At 34.0% G+C, this 14,376-nt stretch overlaps 1 protein-coding gene across 1 annotated transcript in view; it reads right to left on the bottom strand.

Annotated features, from left to right (window-relative positions):
• The window catches only part of MAN2A1 (mannosidase alpha class 2A member 1), a 167,052-nt gene that overhangs the window by 82,191 nt on the left and 70,485 nt on the right, over nt 1-14,376 (bottom strand). Inside the window, exons 8-10 of the mRNA XM_030326180.1 lie at nt 12,002-12,179; nt 5,804-6,006; nt 2,595-2,777 (exon numbers count right to left, since the gene is read on the bottom strand). Of these exons, the coding sequence (XP_030182040.1) occupies nt 2,595-2,777; nt 5,804-6,006; nt 12,002-12,179 (564 nt within the window). The remainder of the gene's footprint in view (nt 1-2,594; nt 2,778-5,803; nt 6,007-12,001; nt 12,180-14,376) is intronic.

Below are 14,376 nucleotides of genomic sequence, written 5' to 3'. Positions count from 1 at the left end.
CCCTTAGATGGCAGAAGAGAAAGCTAGAAGGGTCTGGATCCCTGTTAGCATTGTGGAGCTGCCATACCTGAACCAAGGATCTGCAGAGTTCTTTCATACGGCATAAAAGAACAGAATTTATTCAGTTTCAAGTTGTTATTAGTAGCAGCCAAATGTAATCCTTAACTCATACACTTGTTCACAGGGACACTTTGCCAATATCTGAATAAACAGTCAACAGTCCACGAACAAGAGAACACCCAATGCTAGCTGCTTCTTTGTTTGTAATTCTCTAACTTGTGTTTTGAAATTTTCTACTTAAAATGTCTACGCTAATGACTTGATAATTGTGTATGACTTTTCAATGAAGTGTGAAGGGCTCGCAAAGCAAATTTACAAATGTCAAGTACAATTTGAGAATTATTGTGTCTTTTTTCTCTAAGATGCAATTTTGCACGGCATGTTTTTATACACTAAAAGCGTAACCAAACATATGGAAGAAATAATGACAGGACTTCTGGAAAGGTTACGAGACAGAAAATGTCCTGAAGCAAAAACTCTATGACCTGTACCCAAGTCTCTTTCAATGTGGCAGCCAGAGAGAGCAGGTATACAGTGCAGGAGAATGACTTTTTATTTCCTCTTAGAAACTCTGCTCTGAATCTAAGCACCTTCACTTCTAAACTCTCAATAAACCAAGAAGGCAGGAGCAGGTGAAAAGGAAAAAATGGAGGATCGGACCTTACTTTTATTTTTTTTTAATAGTTTATTGTTATACACACTGTTTTTGCAACTTTTGTTTTGCTTTTGTTTTGTTTTACAATACATCTCACAGAGATCTTTGAATCCATATATTAAGTGTGTCTTTATCCTTTCTTTGTGTTAGTATTAGTATTTCATTATATAAATAACAACTTTTTTCTTTTACTTATGCTCTTAGATCAACATGTAGCCACAACATATATTTAAAACGAATACTTGTTTCTAACAAAACAAGGACTAATTTCATAGTACTCTCAGTATATTAGTAAAATATTTTCCAGTGAAAAATATTTCTTCAGAAATTTTATTTTAGAAAATATTCACTTATAATAATAAATGTATTTGTTTTGCAGGGAAACCAGATTCAATAACCTCTAAATGCCTCATAGGATGGGGGTTGTGAGGGCAGGGAAGGAGAGTGAATCACCCATGATCTGGGGGAACAGTGGATGGAGAGGGTGGTGCAGACCCTAAAAAGCAAGCTAGTTCGTCTGATCCCATGACTGAACTATTATCATGGACCGATTCCAAGGCCATTTGCTTTGCCTGCAAATGGTTTTTAAGTTTTTGAGGATCTGACCTTACTTTCAAAAATGACTTCTGTGAGCGAAAAACCAGTATCACCATCCATTGAGTGTTTCCCACTTTAAGCCCAGCTCAACCTCAACGGATGCCAAATATATTTGCCACAAGAAAACTGAGACTATATCAAGATATTACCTTGAATGTATTCTCAAGGACTGAAGTCAACTAATGAAACCTCAAGATTTTTCCCCCCAAAGAGTCAAAACATTGTAACTAAAATCTTAATTAACACTTATTACGATTAGTAATATCAGTTGTGGATCAATTTTTAATGTTGACTTTATGTGCTGTATACACTTCACATATGGGAGCATTTATTTCAAAAAGAGTCACCTTTTAAATCTATATTATAAGAAAATAAGAGCATATTTTAACAATTTTAAAATATTATCAAAGCACACCATTATTGATAGGAAAAAAACTTGAAGAAAAAATAATCTAAATCATAGTGAAACAATAGTCAAAACTCCTTCCCCAACATAGGAATCTTCTCTACACTGATCCTAATGAATGGTAATCTAAACTTGGGCATGATGGTGAAAATCTATCCTAAAAGGTAAGCCTTTCCATTATTGGGAAGCACTATTTTACAAAGTCCCCTGCTGTTCTGAGCTAAAACCTGTACTCACTGTTTCCAATTCTGCACTGTGAAAACACCTGAGCTTCTACTCCCTCACTCATCTTCATAAACTTTCAGAGAGCTGAAGATGGCTTTGATATCAATACCCAGGCCATCCCCTCTCATCTCAAGTCCTTATATCATCCATCCATATATATCAAGGTTGCAAGGCTCTTCTACTTGCTGGGTATCTTCTAGGCTGATTTTTTTGGTCAATGTCCCTCTAAAAAACAATGAAGTATCTGAGAACAACCGGATATGAAACAGGAAATGAAGCTGCTATACAATGAAGTGTGGCTCTTTATCTCCCTGAATTATAGCTATGATCCATTTGATACCAAATCCTTGGTCAAGAAGGTAACCCCAATTACCACACAATATGTAAGAAAAAACACAATCAGTTTTATATTAATGTGTGAGTACTCATTTGCAGAAATGCACTGCAATAAAAAGTTAGAACAGCTAGTATAACATCAAGAGGTTTCTTGAAAAATGCTTTGAAAACTGATGTTTTTCTATAGCAATACTTATAACGCATATCATTAGTAATATGGTCTAATGTACATTAGCAACTTCATCAAAGATATAAGCCTGTGACCCAAAATTTTTAAAGACTGTTTTATAATCACTTTTTAAATAATTATATTACCTGGTACCATAATCCACAACCACCCAATCTTTTGCAGTTCCTGTGATAGCATCATGATGTTGAAATAGTCCCAAATTTCTTCTGGCTTCTGTCAGTGCCGTGTAATGGGATGATGAAAGAAATTTACTTATCTTGTATTTCTGAGCTTGTTTCAGGGCGAAATAGTAAAGAATTTCAGCAGCCCTAGTTGCATAAAACAGTCATTAGTTTTTATTTCAAAACAAATATTGACTATTTAAAACATGTGGTACTGATACATTTTCAAATGTGGTTTTTCAAAAACCCACAATTTCAGTGCTATTTATTAAAAAAAGATACTGATAATAAATATTTCTATAAGACCATCAAGGTATCCATCTAATAAATCTAAAGCATTGATCATCAGAGAACATCACGTCTAAATTGATATAAAGGGCCCTTGTTCTAGACGTTCCTGGAAAGAAGCCAGTACCCACTGGCAGCGTGATATTTTTTCACTATGTTCTACGTAAGTTAAACCTATCTCAACACAGCAGTAAGAAGTGGTTAATGGTTTCTGTCCTTTCTATCTCCAAGATCAACACAGACACAAAAGATGAACTTCATCACCAGAAAGCCATTTACTCTCACATATGTACATTAAAGGAGAGATGGTGTGGAGATACACGGTCACATGGGTGGGAAAGTAACAGTAAAGCAGACGCAGAAAAATGATGGCTTGACAGCTCAGTGACAATAGCTAGTCTAAGTGTTGAATGATAACAATGTAAGTGTTGAATTCAACAATATAAACTGAAAGATGATAAAACATATGCTGTCTTTTCTCATTTATTTAAAAAAAAGCACTTCAGCTTAAGAATAGTTTTTGAGCAAGAATATGGGGATTTATCATTTTAACACTTTTTTATTATTTCATCATCAGAGGATATGGTTCAAGATAGGCTTCAAAAGAAGTTCTTTGAAAAGGAGATATGGCTTGATGAAGTAAAAAATGTAATAAGGCTCTTTATGACAAACGTATTAAGGATAATGGAGAGAAAATCAAGGCAATATATAAATGCATAAAGATATAGGGAAAAAGAAATGTGAAGTACTTAAAAAAAAAGAATTCCTTTAAATTTTGCAATAATTAAAGGTTACTAAATAATCTCCACTTCTAAATTCTAACCCTTCTAAAATTCATGGCATGAGAAACACTAAATTTGAGTGAAAGAAACTGTATATGTGTTCATATATATCCACAGCACATACTCCTGGTTTTGAAAAGAATACACACATATAAGGATATTCCAAAATGTAAAAATGGGATTTAAAAATTATTTTCTTGGGGCGCCTGGGTGGCGCAGTCGGTTAAGCGTCCGACTTCAGCCAGGTCACGATCTCGCGGTCCGTGAGTTCGAGCCCCGCGTCAGGCTCTGGGCTGATGGCTCGGAGCCTGGAGCCTGTTTCCGATTCTGTGTCTCCCTCTCTCTCTGCCCCTCCCCCGTTCATGCTCTGTCTCTCTCTGTCCCAAAAATAAATAAACGTTGAAAAAAAAAAATTAAAAAAAATAAAAATTATTTTCTTCTTTATACTCTTCTATTTTATCCAAGTATTTTTTTTACAAATAAGCTATAAGATGAAGTATTTATTACCACACAATAAACTTATTTTCAAATAATTACGTTTTGAAATTCACAATTAAATGGTTTTTTGTTGTTTTATTTTAAAGCAGAATTTTCAAAATATATTACCAGCCCTAAGTACTTCCATTTTAAGTATGCTCAATAAATTAAGATTGAAACCACATTTCGTAATTGTCACTAAAAAATAGGTGACACTTTCAAAAAATGCAGTGGTCCAAAAGAAATCTCTATATTACTTAGTACTTTCTCTGTTTTTATCATGGATAGTTTAGAATAACATAATAGATAATTATATTCTATTGGGTAGAAATGCATAAATTTCTCTAATATAGAAATACTATTTTATTACAAATACAATAATATGTATTCTTTTTGCACATTTGTGAGTATCCCAGAAAATAGTCAAAGGTCAGGTTTTTGAAATAATGGTAATGACACTTATGGTAACAGTAAAAATAATAAAAACATACTGTTATACCAAAGTACAACGCTTGAAGAAATTCATGATTTTTATAAAAAGGCTTTCCAAAATGTACTCTTTCTACCAGTATATAGAAGAAAGTAGGTGTGACATTACTTTTTAATACTGAGATTCATCATGAAAATTAATCATCATGAATTCATGATCTGAACGAAGTTGAAAGTGAACTTAACAGGAAAATAAATTAACCTCCTGAGCTACATACACATAGAAAGAGCCTCATGAGTTGCTGGGGTGGTTAATCTTTACCAAAAAACACCAAGACTCAGTTACTTACACTGTCACACTCCTCACTATGACAGCTGCTAGCCACATGTGGTTATTTACACTTAAATTAGTTAAAATTAAATGAAATTAAGAGTTCATTTCCTTAGCCACACTGGTCACATTTCAAGTGCTCAACAGTTACATGTGGCTAGTGGCTACATACTAAACAGTGCAGAAAAGAGACAGAATATTTCTATCACTGCAGAAAGTTCTACTGGACACTGACGAAAAGCTCTACTGGACAATGATGGTTCAGAACGTTTTTATTTTCTACCAACTTTTCTGCCTTTTCCATGTCACTGTACTTTTTCAGCCTATCACTCTGCCTCCGTCAGTTCTCATCTCTTTCAAGTTTTGTTCCTCTAAGCAGAAAATCATACCTATACGAAATATATTTCTAATAAATAAGAACTGAGATGGAGCCTCTAAAGTTCTCCTACATATAAAATACATTAGTTTTGGATTATGTACTTTGAGGCCCACATTTTGGCCACTGAGGGGCCATATTTGTTCCTTTTGACCCTTGTTCTGATTACTAATCTTCAGAAACACATGCTGATGCCAATGAATACAACTGTGGTGTGCAAACAATACAGGTAATTAATTACAAACATATAAAACATAAAATATAGGAGAAAATCTAATTACATAAACTGCTTTTCCTTCCAGAACAAAAACCCATGTAATAATTTGATTATGCTTTGGAGACATATCTCTGATTACATTAAAATTTCGCAATTACATTAAACACATCCTAACACTGCATAAATTTCATATATTATGCAAGACTCTACAAAAAGGCTATGATAATACAAAAGAGGTGAATAATTAATGTAGCTATCTAAACATAAATGTACCTTAAATGGGATTCCAATATCCTATCCATTCGCTTGTAAAAGGGTCTGGATGTAAAGTAGCCACTCCAGTAATGATCATCTCGGTCAGCATAAGTGAAAAAATCTCCACTTAGAACAGGGAACATTGATTGGCTATTCTTTCCACTGGTTACATCTTCTTTATCCAGTGCATCAAAGTAATCTGATAAAGTTCCAAACTGTATCTAATGAAAAAAAAAGTTACACTTCAATTATTCATCTCTACCTTAAAATTACATCTAGCACTGAAAGGAGAAGTTAATAATAAATATTTAAGATGTGCTTCCACGTTAAGATGAAAATCTAGCTCAGATTTTACCAAACTCAAAAGCAGGGGGGAAATACACAGTGACTCTTTCTTTTACTTGCATCAAGTCCCAAATTAAATTAAAATAAAACTGATATACCTAAGGGGTTAGAAGAGCTATTTAGATATACAAATTTGGGAATCTGAATAACTCCTTACAAATCTCCAGAATTTCAAAATATGCAGGGGTCATGGCATAGAATTATTCAGAGATGAAGGAACACTGGGAGGAAGCAGAAAAAATAAAACATTTCATTTACATATATTTAGCTATAACATTTTGAGCAAAATGTTCCAGAAGTCTGGAATAATAGTTTTGTTAAGCATTTTCATAGGTCTTATGCACATATACTCTCCTGGCCTCCCCATCTCCCTAGTTTGAGCTCTTATAAGGGAGACTTCAAGAACAGCAGATCATTAAAAATAAACAAAACAGGGGCGCCTGGGTGGCTTGGTCGGTTGGGCGTCCGACTTCGGCTCAGGTCATGATCTCACGGTCGTGAGTTCGAGCCCCACGTCAGGCTCTGTGCTGACCGCTCAGAGCCTGGAGCCTGTTTCAGATTCTGTGTCTCCCTCTCTCTCTGCCCCTCCCCGTTCATGCTCTGTCTCTGTCTCAAAAATAAATAAACGTTAAAAAAAAAATAAAACAAAACAAAAAAGCGACTTTCTCTACCAGCAGGTAACACTGAATAGAAGTAAAACACAAAGAGTGACAAGAATTGAAAGGTTGACTGCTCAAACGAAAAGGTCTTCTGACTAATGATTTAAACTACCAGAACATAAATCCATTTTTATGAGCCCAAACTATTCTATAAATCAAAGGAAAAAAGAAACATTATACCAGACTATGTAAACAGATATTAAAAGGCATGGTTTTTAGAACTAAACAGAGAATTTAACAGGGAATGTATTTCTTTGAGTAACAGTAACATGCTAATTTTGTTGTTTCCTACCTTACACACACACACACACACACACACACACACACACACACACACACAGAGAGAGAGAGAGAGAGAGAGACTAAAACCATTTTGATTCAATGTGGCAGAAAAATAAGAGTAGTTAACAACAGTGAGTAGCATTCTAGTAGAGTGGTTAAGAACAGCACAGAACCTGGATCTAGGTGGAATGGAATTAAATTTCATCTCTACCACTTACCTAACATGTGGTTTTGAGCATATTATATACTGTCTCTGTGTCTTTGTTACAGATAATAGGGTCTAAGTAAAATGCTTAGAAATACAACTGGCAAATAATGGTGTAAGTTTTAGCTATTATTCTTCTATTGTCAAGGCAAATTTCAACTGGAAACACAATGATATTAGTAAGACAAATATAAGTTATCAGAATATAATTGTGACACAATATTTTATGACAGCAAAATAGATGATTTTAAATATTTTAAAATATTTTAATTAATTTTTGTATTAGCCAAGATGAATATACTTCTTTCCTGGCAAATTCCCAGGGCAAAGTTTATGTAAGCGGCCTGGTGAGCTTTCTCACAAACTTAATTCAGTCTCAAAGGACTGAAACATAATCCTTCATGCTGAGGTTTCAAAAGAAATTATTTAAGACTAAATTTTTTTTACAGAACCTTTTGGTAGCTCAAATAAAGTACATATTTGGGATTCCTAAACAAATAACTAAAAAAATAGTCAAATATTTTTTACATTAAAAGGCAACAAATAATATCTTAAACATAACTTTAATATTAAAGATCCTCAAACTCCTCTATCTGGACAACATACAGGAAACTTACATAAACTGTAAAAAAAAGTGATGATCAATAGCAAACTGACTGTCTTGGCTAGTTCAAGGTCCGTTTTTTAGCCATCTATATTCAATTACTTACTTTTGTTTTTCCTTTCACTAAAAGAAAATAATAAATGTAAGCTTCCAGCTTAGACAAAATAACTTCAAATACCCTACAGAGAAGGGACATAACTAGATAAATCACAAAGAAAAAAAAAAAAAACACCGAAAAAAAAAAAAAACAACCCACTTTTGTTTGAAAGGTATCTAAGGGCAATCAAAGCAGCCAACACTTGAATGCACAAATTCTGGAAAGAAAGGAAATGCAGGAGGGTTACTGTGTACAAGGTTAGAATGCAAAAGTTAATTACACTTTTTATACATGGACTATACCATGTTCATGGATGGCCTAATATGGATCAATATTCAAATTGATCCATAGGTTCAAAGCAATGCCAATCAAAATCCCAACTTTTTTTTTGGGCGGTGGGGGGGGGTGGGCAGAAGAAAGAAGACTTATGCTATCAGACATGAAGATCTATTCTAAAACTACAGTAATTAAGACAGTATGAGATGAGTCAAACAGACAAAATTGAATACAGTCTACACAAGATCCATACAAATATAGTTTCATGCATAATGAATGACAAAGATGATGCTACAGTGTAGTGGCAAACTGGTTTTTTCAATAAATAGTGGTAGATATCCATATGGGCAAAAATGCCCTTTGATCCCTACCTTCATAAAATTCATAAAAAATCAATTCCAAATACATTACAGACCTAAATGTTGAAGGTAAAGCAATAAAGCTTCTGGAGGACAACTTCATAAGAAATATATTTTCATGACTATGAGGTATAAACAAAAATTTCTTAAGTAGGACACAACAAGCACTTATCATAAAGGAAAATACTATTATATTATATTTAATTAAAATGAAGGATTTCTGTTTATCAAAAGACAGTATTAAGAAAAAAAATAGGCTTACATAGTGGGAGACAATATTTGCAAAACTTTTATCTGAAAAAAAAAAAGACTCAAAGGAAAACATATATAAGAACTATAAATGGTACAAAAAGACAGATAACCCAATTTAAGGAAAAGTCATCAAAAGTTTTAAATAGGCACTCTTGGGGCGCCTGGGTGGCGCAGTCGGTTAAGCGTCCGACTTCAGCCAGGTCACGATCTCGCGGTCCGTGAGTTCGAGCCCCGCGTCGGGCTCTGTGCTGACTGCTCAGAGCCTGGAGCCTGTTTCCGATTCTGTGTCTCCCTCTCTCTCTGCCCCTCCCCCGTTCATGCTCTGTCTCTCTCTGTCCCAAAAATAAATAAACGTTGAAAAAAAAAAAAAAAAAAAAAAAAGGCACTCTTCACAAGAAGGTACCTAAATGGCAACAAACTTATGAAAAGAGGTTCAACCTCATAACTACCAGGGAAATACAAAATAAAACAATCATATCTATCATAAAATATAAAAAATGAAAAACAATCATAACTATACAAAGTCTGAGTAAGGAAGTAGAGCAACTGAAATTGTCATAAAATGCAACAATTAATGCAATCTATTTTGGAATACTGTTTGGCAATATCTGCTGAGGCTCAACATGTGCATACTCAATGACCAAAAATTTCCATCCCACTTTATACCCACATAAACTCACACTTATGTATATCAAAGCATGCACAAAACATTCAAAACGGCTTTATTTATAATAGACAAAAATTGGAAAACAACCCAAATATCCATCAACAATACAATGGACAAATTGTATCATATGGATACTAGAGATATTATACGGCATTAAAAATGAATATGCTGCTACATGCAACAATATGGATGAATGTGGCAAATACAACCTGGAGCAAGGAAATCCAGACACAAAATAACAGATACTTAAGATCCCCTTCTTGTGAAATTTAAAAAGAAACAACACTAATCATGATGACAGAAGGGAAAATAAGCTTACTTTTGTTAAGAGTTGGCAATGATTTGAAGGGGATTTAAGGGACTCTTCCGGATGCTATAAATGTTCTATGTCTTAATCTGGATGGTGATTGCATGGGATTTTTTTAATTTGAAGAAATTCTCTGTACACATATGGATTTGTGCATATCTCCTATGTATGTGATATTTCAATTTTTAATTACTTTAAAAATTGCCCTAGTGGACAAAGGAGGAAATGGGTAAAATACTAAAATCAGGACTTAATTCTGAAGAATCAGGTGGTAGATCCTTTTGTAGACCATAAGAACATTCGCTAGGAAGATGTATTTAGGGATAAAATACCCATATACATATGCCATCTCCCAATCAAGTGTTCGTATATGAGCTTTGTCTTCGAGGAGATTAAGGAGATGATTTAAACACAGACCCCATGCACAGAGTTCATACTTTGGTAGAGAGTCAGTTGTAAATATCTTGAATATACTTGATATTTTATTTAAGTTTATCTATTTTCTACTATTTAAGTTTACTTAATAAACTTGAATTCTCATGACATAGCATGTGGCCTATCATCAGCTTTCTAATCTTCTAAACAGTTACATATGCTTCCTAAACAGAAGCATCTCAGCCCTATGAAAGAAAAAGAGAAAACAAGAATAGTATTAAGAAAAGAACAATGGAGCAACTCATTAAAAAGTGTATTATGCTGGGGCACCTGGGTGGCATAGGTGGTTGGGCGTCTGACTTTGGCTCAGGTCATGATCTCACGGTTCGTGTGTTCAAGCTCCATGTCGGGCTCTGCTAACAGTTCAGAGCCTGTAGCCTGCTTCGGATTCCGTGTCTGCCTCTCTCCTGCTCACACTATGTCTCTCAAAAATGAATAAATATTAAAAAATATATATTTTTTAAATAAATAAAAAGTGTATTTTGTTAAAAGAAACTGTTGTATATTTTACCTGAAATCTAGGTTGGTATGATTTATAAGGCAGATTTTTTAAAATTTAAATCCAAGTTAGTTAGCATATAGTGTAATAATGATTTCAGGAATAAAATTTAGTGATTCATCACTTACATATAATGTATAAGGCAGATTTTTTAAAATTGCTTTGCTAATTTTCATTATCCATTTAAAATATTCATAAATTCTTATCACAGAGAAAAACCTCACCTTAGGAAATTAGAAAGCTGATGACAGGCCACATTCTCTTCCTTTCTACAGTATTTTCACAGATATTCTACGGTCTCATGGGTTAGTGTATAAATATAATAAATACACTGGGTAATTTTCTTACAGAGTCTAATATATCACTCTTGTTTGAATGGTGACTCACGAAACATCTGCTAAAAAAAATGCTTTTATGGGATCAGGAAAATGTGAATCTATCTGGATATATGATATTATTGAATTATTAATTTTGTGATGTAATAATGGCATTATGATTTCATTTGTAAAGTCCTTATCATTTAGAGACAGATACTGAAATGGTTACAGATGAAACTACATGACATCTGAGGTTTCCTCCAAAATCATCCCGGGGAGAAGGGGGAGGGGAGAGTGAGACACAGCTGAAGCTGTGACCTAGAATTGAGCCATGGATATTGGGAAGGCAGGGTGAGGTTGGGGGGTGGTGGTACTTGAGTCGTTCTCAAAACTTTAGGGTACGTTTTAAATTTTCCACAAGGGGAAAAAAAGAGTGAGAACTACAGGCAAATAATTGATTGATTTTAGAAGTCTTCTCATCTAAGAAAAATGCTAGTGTATTCTCTGGACACAAGACATTCATTTGCAAAATACAGGACATGTCCACCTGCATCTGCCAGTCACACTACTAAATCACCAGGATGCAACTGTCAGAGAGAAACAAACTTTCAATGCCAGTAGAAAAACAGGACATCACTGAAAAATGAACTTCACGCCTTACATGTTTACAGCCACTTAAAACTCATGCCTGTTTAATTCTATGGGAATGGGGAGAAAGGGATCACTTCAGAAACACAGCTATAATACTAGAGAATTCTCCTCTGTAAGAACTACAGGTTTACATAAGGACCACATATTCAAGTAAATATTGAGATATGGGAACAAGAAACTAAGGCAACTGTGTTTTAGCCTCACGTAATAATGAGGCCTCAACTTCAAATGCACTTTCATAATTAAATATTTTCTCATTACCTTAACGTTATACTCAGGATGAGAATTCATATAATCAAAAAGCAGCTGGTAATTCTTAAACTGATGATCCCATTCTGTGCGTTCACAGTAGCGAAAATCATCTCCCAGCGGGGCCAGGAGAACTGTGGTACGGAAGAGCTTTGACTTTTTTCGGTACTGGTCGAGAAGCATCTCAGCCCTACAAAAGAAAAAGGGAAAAAAGGAACAGTAGTAAGAAAAGAACAATGGGGTAACTCATTACAAAGCGTATTATGTTAAAAGAAATTGTATATTTTACCTGAATTCTAGGTTAGTATGATCTATAAAGCAGATTTTTGAAAACTACTATACTAATTTTCATTGTCCACTTAAAATATTCATAAATTATCACAGAGAAAAACCCATAGTTTTTCTTATCCTTAGAGAAATAAAGTCACAGACCAACTTTGGCATATAATTACTAGGAACATCAATGGCCCTCCTGAAGCCCAGGCACAGATATTGGATCCTGGACAGCCTGTGTTTTAAAATGATTTGGTCCAAAAAGGCAATAAGGATTTCTCATCTACATAAACTTTGAAGTTTGCTTTGATTTAACATCTCTTTCTCTAATTTAAGCTAAACTTGCCTGATTAAACATTAAAAAAATAGTTTGAACAAAACCAATTATAGAACCGTATTTCCTCTTCAAAAGGAAGAAAAACAACTCATTTAACACCTGCCATCAATAAACTCTGTATCTGTCACATGTCCTTCTCAGTACTGATCAACAAATCAAGCTTAGGAAATGAATTAGCTTTTCTGGATTCTACCTCCCTCAGCTCTAACCACCCATGACTCAAAAGGATAGCTAAACACTAAATGTGCTGATGTGCTTTTTTTTATATTTCATATTCTAGTAATTCTGTAGGAAATCCTTTTGCCAAATGCTGAATTGGGGCAACATTTGAAGAAGACTACGAATATAAGGTATTTAAGAGGAATGGCTTACCAAAATGAAATTAAACAAGCAGATAAACTCAGAGTAGTTCTCAATGTTGTAATGACACACTTAAGAAATTAGTGATAAATCACTAATATGCTTTTTACCCAATGTTCCAATTTTCATTTCAAGGGTTATTCAGAAGTAGGTTCTAATTCACAATATAAAAACTTATGAAAGAAACTCAAAGAACACCAATGATGAAAGAGGTATTTTATAGAAATAGTTAAAAAAAAATTTAACTAAATTTAGAATCTCATGATCTTTCTATAATGATAGTCTCTGAAATTGCTTTGCAAATATTAAATTATTAGCAAAATTTCGTAACTTGGTGAGTAAAATATAACCATAATATTCTTACAAAACATAGTTTTCTGAGATTAGCATTCAGTGGAGTACTTAATTCTTACTAATAATTTACGAATATTCCACACTTACCAAAACCAATTTTAGATTTTTACTTATAATTAAAAAATACATGTACAATAAGATTAATCAAACAGAAAGACAAATAAAATCAAAATAAATAAGTGAAGAAAACCAAACATATAAATCACAGATTATAAGATATACTATGTGACAGAGCATCCATCAGATCCCCCAGGCAACCAGAATAAAAAAAAGTAAGTGATCATTTAAATGAATCCCAAGGTTTACTACTAGATATACCATATCTTGTGTATATACACATAAGACACATAACAGGAAAGAAATCACAAACATTAAACGTGCCTTTTCCATTTAGCATCTGTCCTCGCGCCCAGGCTCCTGCTCAGAAGGTGTCAACACTGAGAAAGCCAAGGAACCAACCTATACTACCTGGTAGACAGTGGATATTTATTAAATACATGGTACACTACTGACAAATGAACCAATGGATTATCACTCTGAAGATGTACAGCAGCAATCTGCTCTTCAATTCTTTCACCAGATTCGAAATGTCAACTTAACTAGAACCAAGAAAAAAAATTCCCTAGAACATCCTACCATTTGACACGTAAATCATCATCATATGTAAAATATTGTGCATGAGAACAAAACCTCAACTTGATAAAGAATGGTGTTTCTTTATTTGGGAAGTAGAGGAACCTGCTGAACTAATAAACAGTATCAAGTGTATCACCTGTAAACTACAGTTCAATTTCATTTCCTTTAGGTTATTAAAACCAAGCACTACTAATCTGGAAGACCCGTGTTTGATCTTCATTCATCAAGAAGTAAAAAGGAAGGTGATGTCTGGATGTGAAGTAACCAGTAGAGTTAAGATTTCAAGACTTATAAGAAGTTTTTAAAAAAAATCTACTTAAGTATTAAATAGACTCTTTCATCTCTCTGCCCCCAGGTGTCCGGAAACCACTTGCAAAATCAGTGGAACTGACTGAGTGCAAAGTATGTTCCTGGGGGGCAATCTTTG

Source organism: Lynx canadensis, chromosome A1, assembly GCF_007474595.2.
Source record: "Lynx canadensis isolate LIC74 chromosome A1, mLynCan4.pri.v2, whole genome shotgun sequence".
NCBI lineage: Eukaryota > Metazoa > Chordata > Mammalia > Carnivora > Felidae > Lynx > Lynx canadensis.
This window is presented reverse-complemented; position numbering and strand designations above follow the sequence as displayed.